Below are 20,212 nucleotides of genomic sequence, written 5' to 3' on the forward strand. Positions count from 1 at the left end.
TGGTGGGATCAAATCAGGCAGAATTCCCACACTGTGTCTCCAGTGTTGTCCCCTGTAGGGCTATGGGTCAGTGAGGGATATCGTGTCTCATAGTGGGGCCGGCCATATGGTCTTCTCTGTGGATTGGCTACTCTGAGCGGGAATCTCGTACTCAAGGCTTGGTGGGCCAGGATGTGCTCCACTTTCTTCCTTCCCCATCATTTGCTCCACTGTGCTCTGATGAGACATGTCCCTCTCTGTGAACTGCAGATTCAGTGTTGTCCTCTGAAATAAATTCTTCTGAGGGGAGGGGCAGGTGTCCACATAGTTGGGAGTGGGGTCAGCTCCTCAGACCAGGAGAAATGTTTTAAATATTAACAATGACTTAGAAAAATACTGAAGATTGAAATAACTTATTTAGAATATAATAAAAAAAGTACATAGTTTAAGTTGCCAAAGGTCAGACACCTAATAAATGATAAATTCTAGCTGTGGAACTGTAACTACCAGTTACATATTATTCTTGATATAGAATGTTTTATATCAAGTTGGTGACATTTTCTGTAAAGTTTCATATTTTTATTTTTGTGAATGAGTATTAAGTTACTTGAAGCTAGTAGCTGACGCTTTAACAACTACTTGCCAATCCAGATAGGAGAAAGGGACTAACATTAATTGAGTACTTACTCTATGTCATGCAGTGTATCAGGTACTTTACTTATGCAATACTGGCAGTTTTTTAAGAAGCATCCATCCTTATTCCCCCTTTTACAGATGAGGACATTGAAGTACAGATGATTAAGTAATTTGTGATATAACTAATAGTAGATGTGTGATTTTAACCCAAGTTGTTCCACTGTGCTTTGCTCCTGTCTGCGAACCGTAGGTTAACAAATGATGGCCTATAGGCCAAGTCCAACATCCTGCCTGTTTCATTTAGTAAATAAAGGTTATGGGACACAGCCATACCCATTCTTTTATGTATTGCCCATGATTTTCAAGCTCCAACAGTAGAATTGAGTAGTTGCGACAGACAAAGCCTAAAATATTTACTGTCTGTCACTAGAAAGAAAGTTTTGCGCCTCCTATACTGAACCATACATTGCTTACTGGTGCTCATTTAGTAATATAATTTTCTATCTGACTGAAGCAGTAGACTTAGAAGAGAATAGTAAATAGATTGTCCATAACCTAATGAGGAAGGGTTAAATAGTGACAAACCAGAACTTTTAGTATTAAATTTGGAATATTAAAACTGGAATGATATAAATGTAATTCTTTCTAGCTCTATGATTTTATGCATTTTAATTCATGTTTTTAAAGTCAATACTTATAAGAATTTTAGTTTTCTTATGAAAGTAATTTAAAATTGTTAGCATTTTTATGTGAAAAAGTTAAAATTTCAGCCCTCTATTTTTGACATTTAAACTATATCAGCAATTCTTTTCATTAATGTTTATACTGAAATAAGCATTTGTTTATTTAAAAAGTCTATATTGTAGTTTACTTTAAAAAAATAACAGTAGGATTAAGAGCAGGGATGTATGTTGAGGGTGCGGGGAGGGGCAGGTGGACAGACACCAGCTGCTACAGTGAGTTACTTGATAGCAGGGTATAAGGTTCCTCAGCAGACTATCACAAGTTTCCCATCACATTTCTAAAGTTGTTCTTTGTCATTTGGTAGATCAAATTCAGCCTTTTAATCTCAAGTCATTTTCCTGAATGAACTATACCAATTTCATCTTACTGTAGTACTTTCTAAAGGAGCCAAGGTTGCTCAGTGGATTAACCACTCGTATATAAATTTGTAGGGAAATGGAATTAGAGGGTAATGTAATTTTCCCACAACCTTTTGAAACTTGCTTATAAACATAATCACCAAATTACACTGACACATACCCTCAAAGTAGCCAGAGTGAATCAACATACTATATTCTTGAATTGGGAGACTAAATAGTTTTACTATGGCTTTTCTCCTCAAATTGACCTATTGATTTAACACAATCCCAATCAAAGCCAGGGACTTTGAAAATAGAAATCAAGAAACTCATTCTAAAGTTTATATAGAAAGACAAAAAATTTAGAATAACACAATTTGGGGAAAGAACTAAGTTGGAAATTCACTACCTAATTTTAAGAGTTAAAGCTGCAGTCATCAAGATAGTATAATATTTCTGAAAGCTGTTAAGGCAGCTTTATTAAAAAACTCGCACCTAGCAAAATATCCTTCAGCAAGTGAATGGTTAAACAAGTGAACGATTGCTTTGTAAAATTTACAGAACTGTTAAATCATGTGTCAACATAGGTGAATCTTAAATTCATTTCACTAAATACAGTCTAATAAAGATCAGACTCAACAGTGAGGAAATTCAAATCATTGCAATATTTACCTTTCTACGTCCACTAGGATATAAACTCGATGAATGTAGGGATAATTTATTTATACTCGTTTCTTGAAGAAAGTAGATAGGAATATTTCTCTGAATTATAGATGAGTAGACAATACACTCATAAAAGTTGTTACTTATTGAAATATAACACAGAATTTGAATATGTCTTTCCAGTGTCTATCATATTGCTTAGCTAGCACATCTCTTTCCTACATCTTTGGCTTAGTATGGTTTCATAAGTAGTTCATGATTCTCAATTCTAACCTACATATGATAATTATCTGGGGAGCTTTACAGATCCTCCACCTTCCTGGTTCCCCTTAAGACCATGTGATCCTGATGCACAGTGACAACTGAAAATTACTGTACAAGTAGTCAAGCATTTGTTGAATGAGAGAATGCAGTTGATAGCTTAATATATCATTTGCTCATCTGCTCTTTTTCTGCTTTATTATGTGCTGTTTTCTTTTTTCCCCTTACAGTTTGTTCCTTTGCCTTTTAGCTTAAAAAGACTTTGTTTATAATCATTCTCTCCTTTTCTATAAATATTTCAGTAACAGTACTTCTTTAGACTTTGAACTTTTTGGATTCTTTTTCCTAGAGAGTCATCTTCCTGATTTCAACTTGGGATAGGGTTGAACCTATTGTTGAATAAACCTACTTATTTCTGTACTGACTGAAGTTCAGTTGTAGATTTAAGATTGTTAAACATATCAATGCAAATAATTGCAGAAGGTTGTGTGTGTGTGTGTATCCCTGGTGGAACAGTGGTTAAGTGCTCAGCTGCTAACTTAAATGTCTGAAGTTCAAACTCACTTTACAAGATAGCTTTGGAAAGCCTATAGGGGTAGTTCTAAATAATCTTTTAAAAAGTCTAACAAAGAACAAACTCAATAGCAACAGAATCCACTCAGCAATAGGATGAGTTTGTGAATGTGTGTTTGCATATATATGGAATAATTGAGAATATTGGGTTTCTTCTAGTTAGATAACAGGAGCCAGTTGTGTTGTATGGGTCGACAACTGCAATGATTTTAAAAATAATGTACTTTTGAAAACCGATAAATTGTGAGTTGGTCATTTATGTCTAAAGAAGTTCGCTTTCTATAAAATATTTCTGGTGGTAGTTTGTTAATTATGTACTCCTGAATTTGCAGATTATTCACCTAGGAATGGTGAACTTGGGAGACAACAATTAAACTATAGAATCCTTCACAATGAAAATTTAATTTGAAATTAGGTACACGTTTCTGGAGTTCATTGACAGTACATTATCCTTTCTGCATAAAGTGCAGACCAAGTGCTGTGCTTAACTCCTGAAGGTAGTTCTTTTAAAGATTTAGAGGTACAAACTAGGAATCATTTCACTCCTTACACAACCCACCACTTGTATCATAAAGCTCCAGTCATGGAGTTATCTTGGAGTTGGTGTAATGTTAAGTGTCTGAAGCAGACAGGAACAATCGCTCCAGTCAATACTAGATAGAGGTATGAAAACTGAAAGGACACAGCTGGCAGATTTCTCGGCAGGCTTTGTGAGAATCAAATCGGAAGGGAATGAAGCCATGCCTTTTCTTCATGGTGCATTTTCTGGGGAAATGCCCAATTGAACGCAACACTTTCAAAATCAAACAGTGTTACCTCCACCTAATGTACAATTTAAAAATAGAAAATAGTGTTGAAGATAACAGAGCCTGAAAAAAGATTTCTAGATGCCATTAAATACACATTTAATTATCGACTTTTTTAAAGGATCTTGTTAAGTGTCCTAAGACATCATTACTTTTTTCTTAGATATTTATTTTTTCATATCTTGGAAAAATTATTGTTCTAATGAGACACTCTTAAAGTAATTGTGTAAATCAAGTAAAAATGTATTCTTGATTAATTCAAAATTCAGATAATGTTTATAATAAGCTGCATTCTATTACGAAAGACTGAAAACCCCTTAGGAAAGATCCTTCATAAACCACATTATATGGTTAGAGATCAAATATACAGTGAACTGAGTGGAGTTTTATTAAAGATAATAAACATTTAAAATACTTAAAGCAGTAGTACAGTGAAACACAACCTCATTGATAGTAAAAACATGATGATACCTAGATTTTTTTCTTTTTAAAATTATTTTATTGGGGGGATTTTGAAAATCTTATAACAATCCATCATTCAATTGTATTCAGCACACTTGTACATATATTGCCATCAACATTTCCAAAACATTTTCAACTTAAGCCCTTGGAATCACCAACTCTTTTTTCCCCTCCCTCCCCCACCCTCATAAATCCTTGATTATATATTTCATGTCTTACACTGTCTGTATTAGTCTAGGTACTTTGGAGAAACAAATCCACAGCAACTCACGTATAAGAGAGTTTTATGCAAAGAAAATGTGCACCACGAAAACATCCTAACCCAACGCTGCCCAAGCACACAAGTCCAACATTAACCCATACCCAACACCAGTCCACAAAGTCCTTCACCTCACAAAACAGAGGCAATAATGCTGACTGCAGGAGGAAAGCTGAGTCAGTGAACATGTAAGCATCTCAGCACTGGCAAGGGTCTCCACACGGCCGCTCCAGCACCCAGGGCTGCATCGGGATAGATCCATGCGGCTTCTCCTTGGGGATGTCTTGTAGGAAATCCATCTTGCAAGCTGAAGCAGGGAACTGCTAAGGCAACTGCACCCGATGCACCCATCACAAAACAAGAGACCCGAGAACTAGAAAGGCCGAGGCTCACCACCCATTTATCCCTCCGCCTTTCAACCAGCCCCACATGTGATTATCGGCCAGGCTGGCACAATTAACTAACTCACTGTCCATCGTCCCTTTGACTCACATTTCTGTTATTCATCCCCCTCGGTGGAGAGGCAGGGCTATATATCCAACCTTGTGATGGCTTCCCGCATTATCCTCCCCACCCCATTTCCCTCATGATATCCCTACTCCCACCACCGTACCTTAGGGTTTTATATGTTCGGAATTCCATGTGTCGAGAGCTTTTATCTGGACCAATGTGTGTAGAACAAAGGGTCTAGCTGGATTTTGTAAGGTGGTAGTGGGCGGGGGCGAGCATTTCGGAACTAGAGGAATGATGTGTGTTTCATTGGTGCTATACTGCACCTTGGCTGGCTCATCTCTTCCTTATAACCCTTCTGGGGGGCGGCGATGGGGGATGTCCAGTTGTCTACAGATGGGCTTTGGGTCTCCACTTCAATGAATTACTTCACATTGATGTGATTGTTTTGGATCTTTTGATACATGATCCCATCGACACCTCACGATCACTCAGGCTGGTGTGCTTCTTCCATGTGGGCTTATTTGCTTCCCTGCTAGATGGCCGCTTGTTTAATTTCAAGCCTTTAAGATCCCAGATGCTTTATCTTTTGAAAGCCAGGCACCATATGCTTTCTTCACATTAGCTTATGCACCTATTTGGTCTTCATCAATCCTGTTGGGAAAGTGAGGATGATACCTAGATTTTGTGGAAAGTAGAGTGTCCCTAAATTGTGAATTGTAAGAGGGAGAATTTTGCTTTTCTAATTACGAGATGATAAAAAGAATGGTGCTTTCGACTTCAGTAACCCTCCCCCAATTAGTTATATGATTCAATGTACATCAGTATGTGTAATATGTATATGCATACTTGTAACTACATTATAAATGGTCAAGGTGGCTGTATATCAAAATGCTAATATTGGTTCCCTTCTAGTAAAGTGGTTTTTGTCCCTTTTCTTTAGTCATAATTTTGAAAGTTTTTATTGTTCATATGAATTTGCATGTTTAAAATAAAATCATGACAATAACAAAAAATCCTTAAAAAGGTTCAAATAGTAATCACATTAATTATATATATATATAGGTCAGGAAATGTACTACTAAAATAAGTAAAGAGTTAACACTCATCTGTAAAATAGCCTTCATAGATGCCTTACCCTGCTCTCTCACCTGCTCATCCAACTTATATGTAAGCAGTTGGCTAGAGTGATTCTATAACAAAGGTGGCTGCACAGTCTAAATTACCCCAGGCACTTAAATCTGTATGCCTTGGTGCCACTCCTAAAAGTTTTTAACTGATCTGGGATGTAGCTTTGATTTCCGAGGCTATCATAATGTACTGCCAAGGTTGAGAGCCATGTTTCTTATAAAACTTAAGGAAGCAAGTCATTTGTGTGTTGCTTGCTTGTTTTTACTTTTGATTCTTTAATTTAAATTCTGTTTAAGTAATTACTACATTGTACAAAGTTTATTTTAAAGTTTTGTTTGTTTCTAGCCTGCCATTGCATTAACTAGGCAACATGATACTGCTCAATTCTCCTTGTAGTCTGTCTTAAATTGTGACAATAATTTTCTACAGCACAAACTAACGATATCATTACCCTGTATAAAAGCTTTTAGTTATTTGTACTTTAAAGGCTAAAGTATACATTTAGACATTCTGCTATCCTAACACTAGGGAGCACTGGTGGCTTAGTAGGTTCTGTGTTGGGCTGTAGTTCAAAGCTATAGGCTCTCCACAGGAAAAAGATGAGGCTTTCTACTCCCATATTGATTTAGAGCAGCGGTTCTCAACTTTTGATTTGCAACCGGTTTGGGGGTTGAGCGACCCTTTCACAGTGGTTGCCCGATTCATAACAGTAGCAAAATTACAGTTATGAAGTAACAATGAAAAATTTTATGATTGGGGGTCACAACTGATTTAGAGTCTTGGAACTCACAGTGGCCTCTCTATCATAGGGTTGCTGTGAGTCTGAATTAACTCAATGGTAGTAATTTTTTGTTTATTCCAGTATTAAAAATTCCAGCCTTGCTGAGATACAGTCAATTAAGATGGACCCTCTAGCAATAATACCTTTTTCTAGCAATAATACCTTTTAGGCTCTACCTATGGTTGTATCCCCATTTTGGATCAAATTCTCTGCTATGCTAAAGGACAAGATTAAGGGTTAGCTTAAGTCTACACTTTAATAGAGCCTGTGAACCAAGCTACCACCCTGTGTTTCTGCTGAAAGACAAAAATCACACCTCCATTTCTTTGTGCTTAAGAGCCATCTCAGAAGCAGGAACACAGAGAGAAATCCTAGGACCACCAGAAGAAAGAGTCACCAGTGAAGCATATTTTAGATCTTTGTCTGAAGTATTGGAAGCAGACACCAGAGGCTGTGGCAAGAAGACCATGAGACTAAACAGAGGAGTGGTGCCTAGGCATGACACTGTTCCACAGAACATCAGGCTGGCTTTCTAGTCTTGGCCTCCAGGAGGGCAGAAGCCAAGGGGCCACATGACTGAGAGGCTAAGGACCAGAAAGAGACTTGGCTACTGAGAAGAGGCACTGCTTGGACCAATAATTTTATTCTTACTATATACTCATTCTGACTTATTGTAACCTATTAACTTTTCTAATGAACCTCCATCATTGTGAGTGCTGTCTGTGAGTTCTTTGTGGCTATTGCAACGGATCAAACCTAGAATGGAAGTAGAGTGCTATTTGAGGAATGGTTGGTGTCAGAACAGGTAAAGAAAAATAGAGAGTGGAAGCATGTCTGACCTCTGCCTTATGGCAACAGGGAAGCGAGAAGAGGTCACATATGCCCCTCCTCCCGTTTTTGTACCTGCTGCACTCACAGTTCCTGCAGTAGGCCATTATTCCATCATTTTTCATACTTGCCTTTACATATGCTTCATTTGTCAATAATTGTGATAGTCATATGCGTAAATAGCATGGGAAGCCATATCTGTCCTCCTCTAGTTTCCCTATTGTTCAGTAGCAGAGGTCAGACATGCCTCCATGCTCCATCCTTCTTTACCTACTCAGACACCAGTCTTTCCTCCTTCTGCACTCTGCTTCTTTGCTGGTTTGATAATGCATTGCAGTAGCCACATAGAACTCACAGACAGTATTCACAATTACAGGAATTTATTAGTGAAGTTAATAGATTACCTCAAGTCAATATCAGTAAACAGTAAAGAATATTGTGCACAGCAGCACCTCTTCTCAGCCAGCAACTAAGTCTCTCTCATGCCTTCAGCCTCTGCCTCCATGAACCAGGATGTCTGCCTGTTGATGTCTCACAGTTCCTATTGTCCTTGTGCTAGTCCTCTTGCTCTGTCCCATAGCGCCAGTGTCAGTCTCTGATGCCTCTGGTCTTGGCCTCCATCACTATAGACAGGGATCTGGAACATTCTCTTCTGATGGTCCTGGGCTTTCTCTTTTTCTGCTCCTCTTTCAAAAATGGCTAATTAACCAGGGCAGTGTTAACAAAAACTGACCAATTCCCTATATTAGTGTTTCACACACCCAATTTGCATGGTCCCACCCAGTCATTTGGTGGGAGTTTTCAGGGTCTTGGGTAGAAAGAAGATCCATGTTAAGAAATATCACTTTACCACAGTGATCATAGCTCAATAGTAGATTCAGAAACATTTGACTGGAATTACATTAGCATTTAGGAGCACATTGCCCAAGGTCTGTGTTAGGTACTTCAAAGTATCTCATAATCCTCACAGCTTTCTAAGATATAATAATTAGATAAATGATTTGCTCAAAGTTACACCTATATTTGTTTCTATGTCTTTTTACCTCACCTACCATCACATTGCTTCAGCAGAAAAAACCCATATGTACATTATCATTTTTCAGGCTTCTTTTCAATTCTTCATAGTACAAAGAAATAAATTGAATGGTCTTAGGAGGTAGGAAAAGAGTTCCTGGTTTGTACAAATGGTTAAGTGCTAGCCTACTAACTGAAACCTTAGTGGGTCAGACCCACCCAGAGGCAGTCTGCTTGTGAAAGGTCAGCCTTGACACTGTGGAGCAATTCTATTCTGCACACATGGGGTCACCATGAGTTGGAATCAACTCAGTGTCTGTCAAACAACAATAAAATGGTAGACTCATCACTGTTGCCATTGTTCTCTATATAGTCAGGTATATAAAATAGTTTGTTGTGACTCTCCTATTAAGTTGTATAGTCATATGCTTACATTTTAAAAACAGCTTTTCTCTGATGTCATTGTAAATACTGAACATTTTCACCTTTCCTTTATTAAAGTTTAACATTTGTTTTGCAGTTCTTATATGACCAAAATATTTTACATTCTTCACTATGCTATAAATTGGCTAGAGCACAACAAATATACATATTTAAATGTTTCCATGGAGGAAAGTCAATCAAGTTAATTTCCTATCAATATGAAAAATCACTGCTATCAAGTTGACTCTACTCATAGTGACTCTCTGAAAAGGAAAATTACAAAGCTCATTTGTGTAGGTAACTTACGTAGTGCATAAGAACAGCCTGTGTAACCTTAACTACCTCTTTATGGGAAAGTGCTGTAGTTTAACAAGAAGTTATCTGGGCAATATTGAAAATTTGAGACTTTTTAGCTATTAATTGTAATATAGTATATTCCCCTAATTTATACTTCTCAGATTATGTTTGTCATATTATTTCTTTGAGGATAGTGCTATATACTCGAATTCAAAAATTTTTAATCTAATTAAAACAATTCTTTTTCTCCATTAGAATGTGAAACATGTTGCAGAAGCATTCAAAAAGTGGCTGAAGAGGGAAGGAAAAAAGTGCCACTGCCTATCACAAAACAAAACAAAACATGGGAAATACAACCACCAAATTCCGTAAAGCACTCATCAATGGTGATGAAACCCTGGCCTGCCAAATATATGAAAACAACCCTCAGCTAAAAGAATCCCTTGATCCAAACACATCGTATGGGGAGCCCTACCAGCACAACACTCCATTACATTATGCTGCTAGACATGGAATGAATAGAATCTTAGGGTAAGTATTACTGTAAACCAATTGAAAACAAATTGGTTAGAAGAAAAAAATACTAAATCTGAAAACAGATAGCTATATGAGCATGTTATCGGGAGTTAAGTGTTCTAAAACTATATGCTTAAATTATTTAATATGATTTTATGGTTAGACCTGAAACTAAGCCAAAAATTTTAATAGTAAGCTTGGTTTGCATATTCTTATTGCTGGAAATACATTTTGATCCTCATTGTATATGTTTGGTAGCAGTATTCCCTGTACAGTGTTTTGATTCTATAAAAGTACTTGTCAGCCAATAAAAAAATTACAGGGAATGGTGCCAAGAGAAAGAGCTAAGCTGTGATTTGCTAGTTTGAGTTTGCCTTGTTTAGTTATGATCAGATTTTAGTATCTTTTATTGGATCAAGTTACATGACAAGATTTTTCTAAAGGTGAAATATTTCCTCCACACTGCCAACAACTAATAAACTTAAAAAAAAAGAAAACAACCAAACAAACCATAATTCATCAACAAGAAAGCATTAGGAGTGATGTACCAAGTATACTTATATGAAGATTCTTAGCCTTATTGCATGAAAAGTTGATAGCAATAAGACCAAAAGGAAGGATACACAAGTAGTTCCAAAACAAGTATAATTATTTTAGAAGTGATTTTGGGCCTATGAAAGTCTGATGCTAGAAGGGAAAGAAACACTTATTATTCAGCATAATCTAAATTTTAAACCAATCATTCTAGCTCTTTAGAACTAAATTTTCAACCTCCACTCTGTTATTTATTATTTGGGGGGAGGGAGGGGGTGCCACAGCAACCTCATTTTCATTTTTTCTTTATGCACATTGCCATTAGCATTAAGGTGCTCATTTTGGTGCCTGGGAAATCTGCCATGTGTATTTTGCCTGTCATATTTTATTCTTTCTGCTGTATCCTTGATGCTGTCTGTACAAGAGATGTATCAATCAATGGATGGAGCTCTGGAAATGCTTACTCATCTATACCAAGAAATGTGGAAGACAGTTATTTGGCCACTAAGCTGGAAGAGATCCATATTCATGCCCATTCCAAAGAAAGGTGATCCAACAGAATATGGACATTATCAAACAGTATTTTGCTGAAGATAATACAAAAATAGTTGCAGCAGTACATTTATCGGGAACTGCCAATGTCATTGCTGATATCAGATGGATCTTGGCTGAAAGTAGAGAATACCAGACAGACATTTACTTGTATTTCATTGAAAATGCAAAGACATTCACCTATGTGGATAACAAACAATAGATAACGATATGAGTAATGGGAATTGCAGAAGAATTCATTGTGCTCATGTGGAACCTGTACATCCAGAAGCAGTTGTCTGAATAAAACAAGGGGATACTGTGTGATTTGAAATCAGGAAAAGTGCACCAGGATTGTATTTTTTAACCATACATAATCTGTATGCTGCAAAAAATCCAAGAAACTGGACTGTATGAAAAAAAACCTCAGCATCAGAATTGAAGACATAACAGATGACACAATCTTGCTTGCTGAAAGGGAATAGGACTTGAAGCACTTGGTTATGAAAAACAAAGACTACAGTACTCAGTATATATCTTAGCAGATTATATCTTAGCATAAAGAGAACAGAAATTCTCACAACTAGACCAATAAGCAATATCTTGACAAATTGAAAAAAAGATCAAAGTCGAGGATTACTTTTACTTGGATCTATAATCAATCCCCACGAAAGCAACAGTCAGAAAATCAAACAGTGGATTGCAGTGAACAAATCTGCCGCAAGATATCTCTTTGGGGCATTACAAAAGCAAAGATGACTCTCTCCTCCATCTCTGACACTGTGGGAACAGCAGGCGTTGGTGCAGACTGGCTAAGTCCAAGAACCACACCATGCAGAACCAGTGCCAGAAACGGCACAGAAACTGCATCAAGAAACCCTGATCACAATGATACGAATCACTCAAAGGGGTTGACCCCAAATTCCCGAAGAGCATGCAATTTGCCAAGAAGCACAACAAGAAAGGCCTGAAGAAAATGCAGGCCAACAATGCCAAGGTCGCAGCTGCTTGTGCTGAGGCTATCAAGGATCTTGGGAAACCCACGGAGGTAAAAGCTAAGATCCCAATGGGTGTCAACTGCAAGCTCAATCAACTGGCCTACATTGCCCAGTCTTGGCAAGCAGGCTGGGGCACATATTGCCAAAGGTCTGAGGTCCTACCAGCCCAAGGCCAAGACCTAAAGCAAGGCTGATGCTCCAGGCGAGGCCTCAACTCTAGCTCCCAAAGTGCCCAGGCCCCAGTTCAAGCTTCCAAAGGTGCCCAGTCTCCTACAAAATGGAGCTCTCCATCTGAGGATGAGAGGGACTGGTGTGAGGCTTCCATCTGCATGGTGCTGGTGCCCTGTGCTGTTTGTACAAATAAATCCAGGTGGTGCTATCAAAAAAAAGCAAAGATGTCATTTTGAAGACTAAGATGAACCTGACTCAAGCCACTGGTGTTTTCATTCACCTCATTTTAAATTCACCTGGCATTTTAAAGCCAGACAGTGAACAATGAAAACTACAGAAGTGATGCCTTTGCACTGTGGTGTTGGGAAACTTATTAACTATACTGTGGGTTACCAGAACAAACGACTCTGTCTTAGAAGTAGTTCAGTTGAAATTCTCTTTAAAAGTGAGCATGGGTAGAATTTGTTTCACATATTTTGGACATGGCAAAAGGAGGACCAATTCCTATAGAAGGACATCATGCTTGGTAAAGTAGAGGGTCAGCAAAAAAAAGGAAGATGCTTAACGGGATGGATATGACACAGTGGCTACAATAATTGGATCAAACGTAAGAATGGTGCAAGAGTGGGGAAGGTTTCATTTTATTGTACAAACGGTCCCTATGACTCAGAATCAACTCCACGGCCCTTAACAGAAACATAGGCGTTTTCTATTTGATCCTCAAATAGAGTTTATTAGTGTTAGTTTGTTATATCTGTTATTATTTGTATTATCTGTACTTTATGGTTGCAGAAAGTGAAGCAAAAACACAGGAATGTTATGTGGTTTCCCAGAACTCTTGAAACTAAAATGTAGGGAAGCTAGTTGTCCAGGAAGATGTATCTGAAGCTTTGGGTTAGTGTGTGTGTGTGTGTGTGTGTGTGTGTGTGTGTGTGTGTGTGTGTGTGTGTGTGAGAGAGAGAGAGAGAGAGATACAACCAATGCCATCTGCAGAGGCAGTGAATTATTTGACGTGGCTCTTCTAGCACAAGTCTCTTACTAAACAACCTTTTCCTGCATCAGTCTGGTAGAAGGTGGGGGAAGTTACTGATAGGATGCACCTGTGAGTAATTGTGCCCAGTAGTCCCTGCAGTACCATCCTGCTGCATATAAAATAAGCCCTTTGAGAAGCAGGAGGAGGGATCTCATTATCTGAAAGAGCCAGGAGTAGAACTCGTCCTCTGCAATGAACTTCTTGGATTCAGAAGATGGCTGTAATATCAGAGCTGCAGCATGGATTTAGTAAAGCGAAGTGCATTTTGCAGCAGTCGAGCTTGTGGAGTGAGGGTACTTCAGGACACTTAGTGAGCTAGGTTTGCTGACCCACAGAGCTTGAGGTGAATACCTTTGGGTTCAGTCCCACAGCAAAGTGGTATGCCCCTTTGGGTATTTATTAGGGAACCCGAAGGAACTTTGTAACATGTCTTGAGCATTTCTCACTGGCATTACTAATTCATAACTTCCTTAATAAAATCACAAGTTGTCTGTATGAGTTCTGTGTCGTCATATCAATGGATATTAGAACCCAGAGAGGTAAAATAGAGAATACTACTTAAGACCACACACCATCTGAAGTTAGTTCTAACGTAGAGTGATGGTATAGGACAGAATAGAACTGCCCCTTTGGGTTTCCAAGGCTGTAAAGGTTCATCTTTCGCCTGACCTTTTCAAACTGCTGACCTTGCAGTTAGCAGACCAACACATAACCCAGCACATCACAGGGACATCTCTTCATTCTCTACAATCAGATAGCCTGTGTTTAAGGAATGCCTCGGCTACTTATTAGCAAGACAAGTTAGTCGCTCTGGACTTAAGTTTTTCAGCTATAAAATGAACCTCTCATACTTTGTGGGACAGTTAAATTAGTTACTATGTGTCTTGCATGCTGTGGCATGCTCTGAACTCCATGATGCCTATTGCTTCTCACCACTGTAACCCTAAATATTTTTAAATCCTGCTTGGCTTACTCTTCTATCAAATCTATTAATACTAAGTTTCCTAATAGTGAGCTCCAGTAATATTTAGGATCATCATGTGATTTATTGGAATATTTTAAAATATTACTACTTATGTGTATGCTTTAAGGAGCCCTGGAGATGCAGTGGGCTAAAGGTTGGGCTTCTAGCCTCAAGGTCAACAATTTAAGCCTCCCAGTTGCTCCATGGAGAAAGATGACACTGCAACGATTTACAGTTTGAAGGGAGATGTTGGGACAGTGTAAGACATGTCAAAATAATAATATTTATAAATTATCAAGGGTTCATGGCAGAGGAGCGAGGGGGGAAATGAGCTGATATCAAGTAGAAAGCAAAAATTCTGAGGATGATAGCAACAAATGTACAAATGTGCTAGACACAAGGGATGGATATATGGATTGTGCTAAAGAGTTGTACGAGCCCTCAGTAAAATGATTTTAAAAAAAGAGAGTTTCAGAACCTCTGTGGAGCAGTTCTTAAGGTTGCTATGTCAGAATCAACTCAGTGGCAGTGGATTTGGTTCCCTTTTTTTGAGAGGGTTTTGGTGCTTGGCAGCTAAGCAAAGGTCTGGGGTTTAAGCCCACCAGCAGCTCCATGGGAAACAACACCAATGCTTATACTTTACTTTAAAATAAACCAAATAACATCTCTTTAACAACTGTAGTGTAATTTACAAATACAATTTGTATAATGAGAAAACACTCTATAAAGGTCATTTCATCCAGTGATTTTAAAATTGTCTTCTGGGGATTATTAGATTCCAAACCTCTACAGGGAAGGGAGCACATGAAGACAAAGCTATTTCCTTAGTAATATTAAGGCTTTACTTATCCTTTTTATTGGCAGTGTTAGAAAACCAATATATCTGCCGGCACCTTTAGACGAATCAGGACCGTGGCACCAAACTATCTTACTGGCCATTGCATTCATCACTGCTCATTACTTGTATGTTTACAGAAACCAATTCCACTTTAAAATGTCTTTAATGAAGCATTCAAAAATATAAAATTTTTCCCACCCTATGTACACATCTTTTTAATATCTTGTGTGACAAACTGAATTTAAGTGTAAGAGTACAAATACCTCACTGTTAAGAGTTTCATATTACACATTGCAACTAACTTTTAAGAAACTATCACTTGTATTTTCATAGAGTGTCAAAGATGGAAGTCAAAATTTTCTGATAAGACTTTTAAAATACTTTCTCCCATTTTTAGCTATACAAAAAGCCAGATTTTCTTCACATACTTCAACCAAAAGGACATATTGCAAAAGATTGAATGCAATGAGATTCCAGTTGTTTTCTATTAAACCAAGACAGTGAAAAGATTTGTAAACATGTAAAACAATGTTATTTGCCTCAATTTTTTGAAAATACAATTATTTTTCATTCTAAAATGTTATGTATGTTTAATGTTTTAAATGGATATTTTAAAGATTTGTTTTAATTTTAGGTTGGTAAATAGCAATATATATACACTATACATAGATATATAAACAAAAGATCTTTGTAATTGTTAGTAATGTTTAAGAAGTATAAAAGGAGTCTATGACCAAAAATTCAAAGAATTATTAAACTTGTCTATCTTCTTGACTCCTCTAAGCAAGATTGTATTTGCCTGACTTCACCATGTGGTTATCATTTTATTGACTAAATTTTAGACACCTACAAAAAATGATTTTATATTCTCCTTTAGTTACTATTTTGAACTATTATGATTCTACCCTTTTACATTATATTTAACTTTCAACATATGGCTTACATTCGGGTATTTTCTTTTTCTTAATTATTTGGAGATTGATAGCTCTTAATTTTTTGTTAAAGCCTTAAACTATAATAATAGAAATTATCTTTTTGCTCTGCCATTCTCAATACACAGCTCTAATATCTTTAGTCTCTGCATTCTTATGTGTGTCTTTTATTTTATTTAGACCAGTGCAAAATCATCAGACATCAAGTTACTATTAGCATTAAGTACATAGAAGCCCTATTTTATTATTTGTGCTTTAGACGGCTCCAAATATTTCAGTGCATTTAACCTTGCTCAATTTTCTAACCAGCTGTTGGTCATTATTTCCTTATAATTACCTCTTTTAATATGGAATGTCTGCTTGCCATCTTTTGTGTAGACCCTGGCTCACGTTGGCTAGAATCATAATGTGACATATACCCACTGCTGCCAAGTCAATTCCTAGGGTTTCTGAGATGGAAGCAGACACCACCATTTTTCTGGTGGATTTGAATCAAGTACTTAATTATGGCATGTCCAAATAGTTACTGCTTAATGTACCAAAGAGGCCATGGACTTTGTTGTCAGTCTGTTCTAGTTTAGATGTGTAATTCATTAACTGTATCTCCCTGCAAAGTATGGTAACTTTTTGTTTTAATCTCTTGTACAAGGGTTATATATATATTTTTTATTTTTACAGAATCATTACCTTTTGCTTCTTTGAAAATAGTAAGACGAGTGTTGTGCATAAATGAAATATAAAATCTTTTTTTAAAGCATGTCAATGATAAGATATAATACTATCAAGACCTGTAGCTTTGAGGATTCGTTAAAATAGTTTTTAATTATTGATTTGTTTTTTGACTTGTAGATTTCAGAAATGATTAAATTATTTTAAGTAGATTAAAATGCTGGCCCATTCCTTGTCCCCTTACCTCATATCTTACATGTAAACACCATTAGGTCAAGGACTTAACCCTTAGTTTTCATCACTGTATCCCTAACTCCTGGAATAGTAGCTGAAAAATAATGGATTCCTAGCAAATATGAATTGAATGAAACAAAGATCTGAAAGTTTATACATATGTTAATGACTGGGAAAATAACGTATTATTCCAAGAAATTGAGTCCTGGGAGAGGCAACTGATAGTTCAGAAGATTATTTGAGTATGTGATAACAGTAGAATATGCTTGAGGAAGAGGCCTTGAGTTTGGGTGGATTGGACCTGTTGCACTGAGGGTTCCCAACAAATGGTCACCTAGGAGCAACATATATTTGCTGTTTTCACACTTTTTCTGCCTTTATGTAACATGTTAGTCTACTGGGCATGGTTCTGCCTTCGTAAATGAGTGTTACCTATTGCTATATATCCAGCCATCATGGCATGTGTAACTGGTGTCCATTCACCCACATTTTAAGACATATGAGTTAACAGTTCATGCATTAGAGCTAACAAGAAGGTCTACATATGTAAAAAACCCTTTGCTCTACAGTTCTTTACCATTGATTAAAATAACATTATTGTCAATTTAATTACCTCAAGCTCTGTGGCGATGATTTAAGATGTAGTACAATAAAATGACAGTGATATTTCTAAAAGTGAACCAGAGATTTGGAGAGACCATATTTATATGAATGAGTTTTGAGCTCTTACTTGATCATAGTCTTAATAAAAGAATAATTAGTTCTTATGACATGGCCCTGCCTGTTACTCATCCTCATAAGGAGTTCAGTGAAAACATGGGTCCCATAGCAAAGTTTGGTGAAGAAATCAGATGGTGCCTGGCTATCATGAAAAATGGCATCTAGAGTCTTAAAGGCTTATCTCAAAATAAACAACCATCTAGGAATGGAGTAAGTTAAGTCCACACAGAAGATGCATGCCAGGTTGTTTGATGATCCAGGGATTGTAAATAAGATCCAAACCCAGAGGAAGGAATGGTACCAGTGCCTAAATTCTAAACACCTGAAGGTATAGATGATAGTAGTGGTAGCCCTGAATCCATAGTAACAGCCCTAATTTCAGACAAAGAGCATTGTAAAGTGGATTTTAGCATCTGTACTTAAGCTGAAACAAAATACCTTGTCATTTGATTTCCATTTGGACACATTGTGAATTTATTCTAAATTTTTTATATTCTCTTCTTTCTCTTAGATTGAGGATTTCTCTGTTTTATATGGTGATTGTTGATGGGTCCTTGTTTGTTGTTTACCTTTTTTTATATTTTTATCTATATAGGGAAACTCAGATGGGAAGGAAAAGTTCCAAAGTTGATTGCACCCTTGATGTGATTGAACTACTTAAGTGTTATTGCTCAATAAATTTTTAAATTAATTTTTTTTAAAAAGAAGTCCAATGAGAGGGCAGACAGGTTGTTAGAGCATTAAGAGTAATTAAAAATGTACAAATGAAAACTTTGAGGGAAGCCATCCCGTTGCCATAATTGCCTATGATTTGGATTCTGAAAATACATTACAATTTACAAAGTGTATTCACAGAAATCTTTAAAAGATAAATGGCTTTGAGAGTGCATGAGCTCTCTGAAAGAAGGCAATGTGTATGGAGAAGAAAATGGGGCCAAGAGGAGAACTTTGCTCCCAGAAAGAAAATAGGTAGGGAAGTCCTTGCTTTTATCATGACCGAGAGAAGGGCTAAAATAAGGTTTAGAGGGTTGTGCAGTTTGGAAGCCAAGCTATAGAAAGGTCAAAATGTAGATGAACTGTTAGCAATTGAAGAGTGAAGAAAAATTAAGGAAGATAAGGGATCACAAAATTCCTAGTGCTATTCCAGACTGCAGTTTTACTAACGTGGTAAGAATGGGGTCATACTGAAGAAGAGAATAAAGGTAGAAGAAATAGAGGTAGCATTTGTAAATTGACCATTTGAGAATTAATAGGAGAAGAACAGAAAAACAGATGGCTCCTGGATGGGCTACGATGGATCAGATGAAAGGGGTGTTTTGTTTTTTCCCTAGGTTAATGTTTTTCTTTTTCTACCTTCTTGCCAATGATCTTTTTACCCTTGTCCCAGAATTAACCGTATGTGCAATTAAGTTCCATTGTAAAAACCAGTCCCAGTATTGATGTATTCTTATAACTACAGCCCTTGTAGCTCAAGGACTAAATACTCAGCTGCAAATCAGTTTGAACCCACCGGCTGCTCCACAGGAGAAAGATGTCCACTTCCATAAAGATTACAGGCTTGGAATCCTATGGTGCCACTCTACCCTATCCTATGAGTTACTGTGAGTCAGAGTTGAGTGTGGGTTTGATTTTTGTTCTAGTTACAGAAAGGGGCTTATCGTTCCTCTCCTCAGAAGAATTTATTTCAGAGGACAGCACTGAAGCTGCAGCTCCAGGAGAGGGACATATCTGATCAGAGCATACCGGAGCAAATGAAGAGGGAAGAAGACAGTGGAGCACATCCTGGCCCACCAATCCTTGAGGATGATATTCCCGCTCAGAGAAGCCAATCCAAAGAGAAGAGCATATGGCCAGCCCCACTATGAGACACGGTACCCCTCACTAACCCATAGCCCTACAGGGGACAACACTGGAGACACAATGTAGAAATTCCGCCCGATCTGATCCCACCACACAGAGGTAAAACCCTAAGGGCATGCTACAGAACAGCAAGGGGAACAGCAATGAAATCTGCAGGGCATACCAAAAATAGACTTTGGGGCCAGGGCGTGGCACCACATCAGACTAAACCGGAAAACACTCTTAAAGGCCAACAAACAGTCCTTGAACTAACTACAAGCTTTTCTTTCTTGTTGTTGTATTTTGTTTTGTTTTGTTGTCATTGGCTTGTTGTCGTTGTTTTGTTTTCTTTTGTTGCTTGGTTTTGCTCTGTCTTGTTTTTGTGCATGTTATTATATCCGCAGGTCTAGCTAAATAGGCTGGATGAGCAATTTGGAGGAGAAAACAACGGGACCGGCAGTTCCTGGGGGACAGTTCCGGGGGAGAGGGGGAAGTGAGGGGAAAGAAAGTGGTGTTAACAAACCCAGGGACAAGGGAACAACAAGTGATCCAAATCTGTGGTGAGGAGGGTGTAGGAGGCCTGGTAGG

General features: G+C 37.5%; 1 protein-coding gene across 1 annotated transcript in view; it reads left to right on the forward strand.

Annotated features, from left to right (window-relative positions):
- The window catches only part of ANKIB1 (ankyrin repeat and IBR domain containing 1), a 184,243-nt gene that overhangs the window by 58,556 nt on the left and 105,475 nt on the right, over positions 1-20,212 (forward strand). The window contains 1 exon segment of the mRNA XM_045288798.1: positions 9,901-10,176. Within this exon segment, the coding sequence (XP_045144733.1) occupies positions 9,989-10,176 (188 nt within the window). The 5' untranslated portion in view covers positions 9,901-9,988.

This window comes from Echinops telfairi, unplaced genomic scaffold, assembly GCF_000313985.2.
Source record: "Echinops telfairi isolate 266 unplaced genomic scaffold, ASM31398v2 ScPeMD7_23;HRSCAF=83, whole genome shotgun sequence".
NCBI lineage: Eukaryota > Metazoa > Chordata > Mammalia > Afrosoricida > Tenrecidae > Echinops > Echinops telfairi.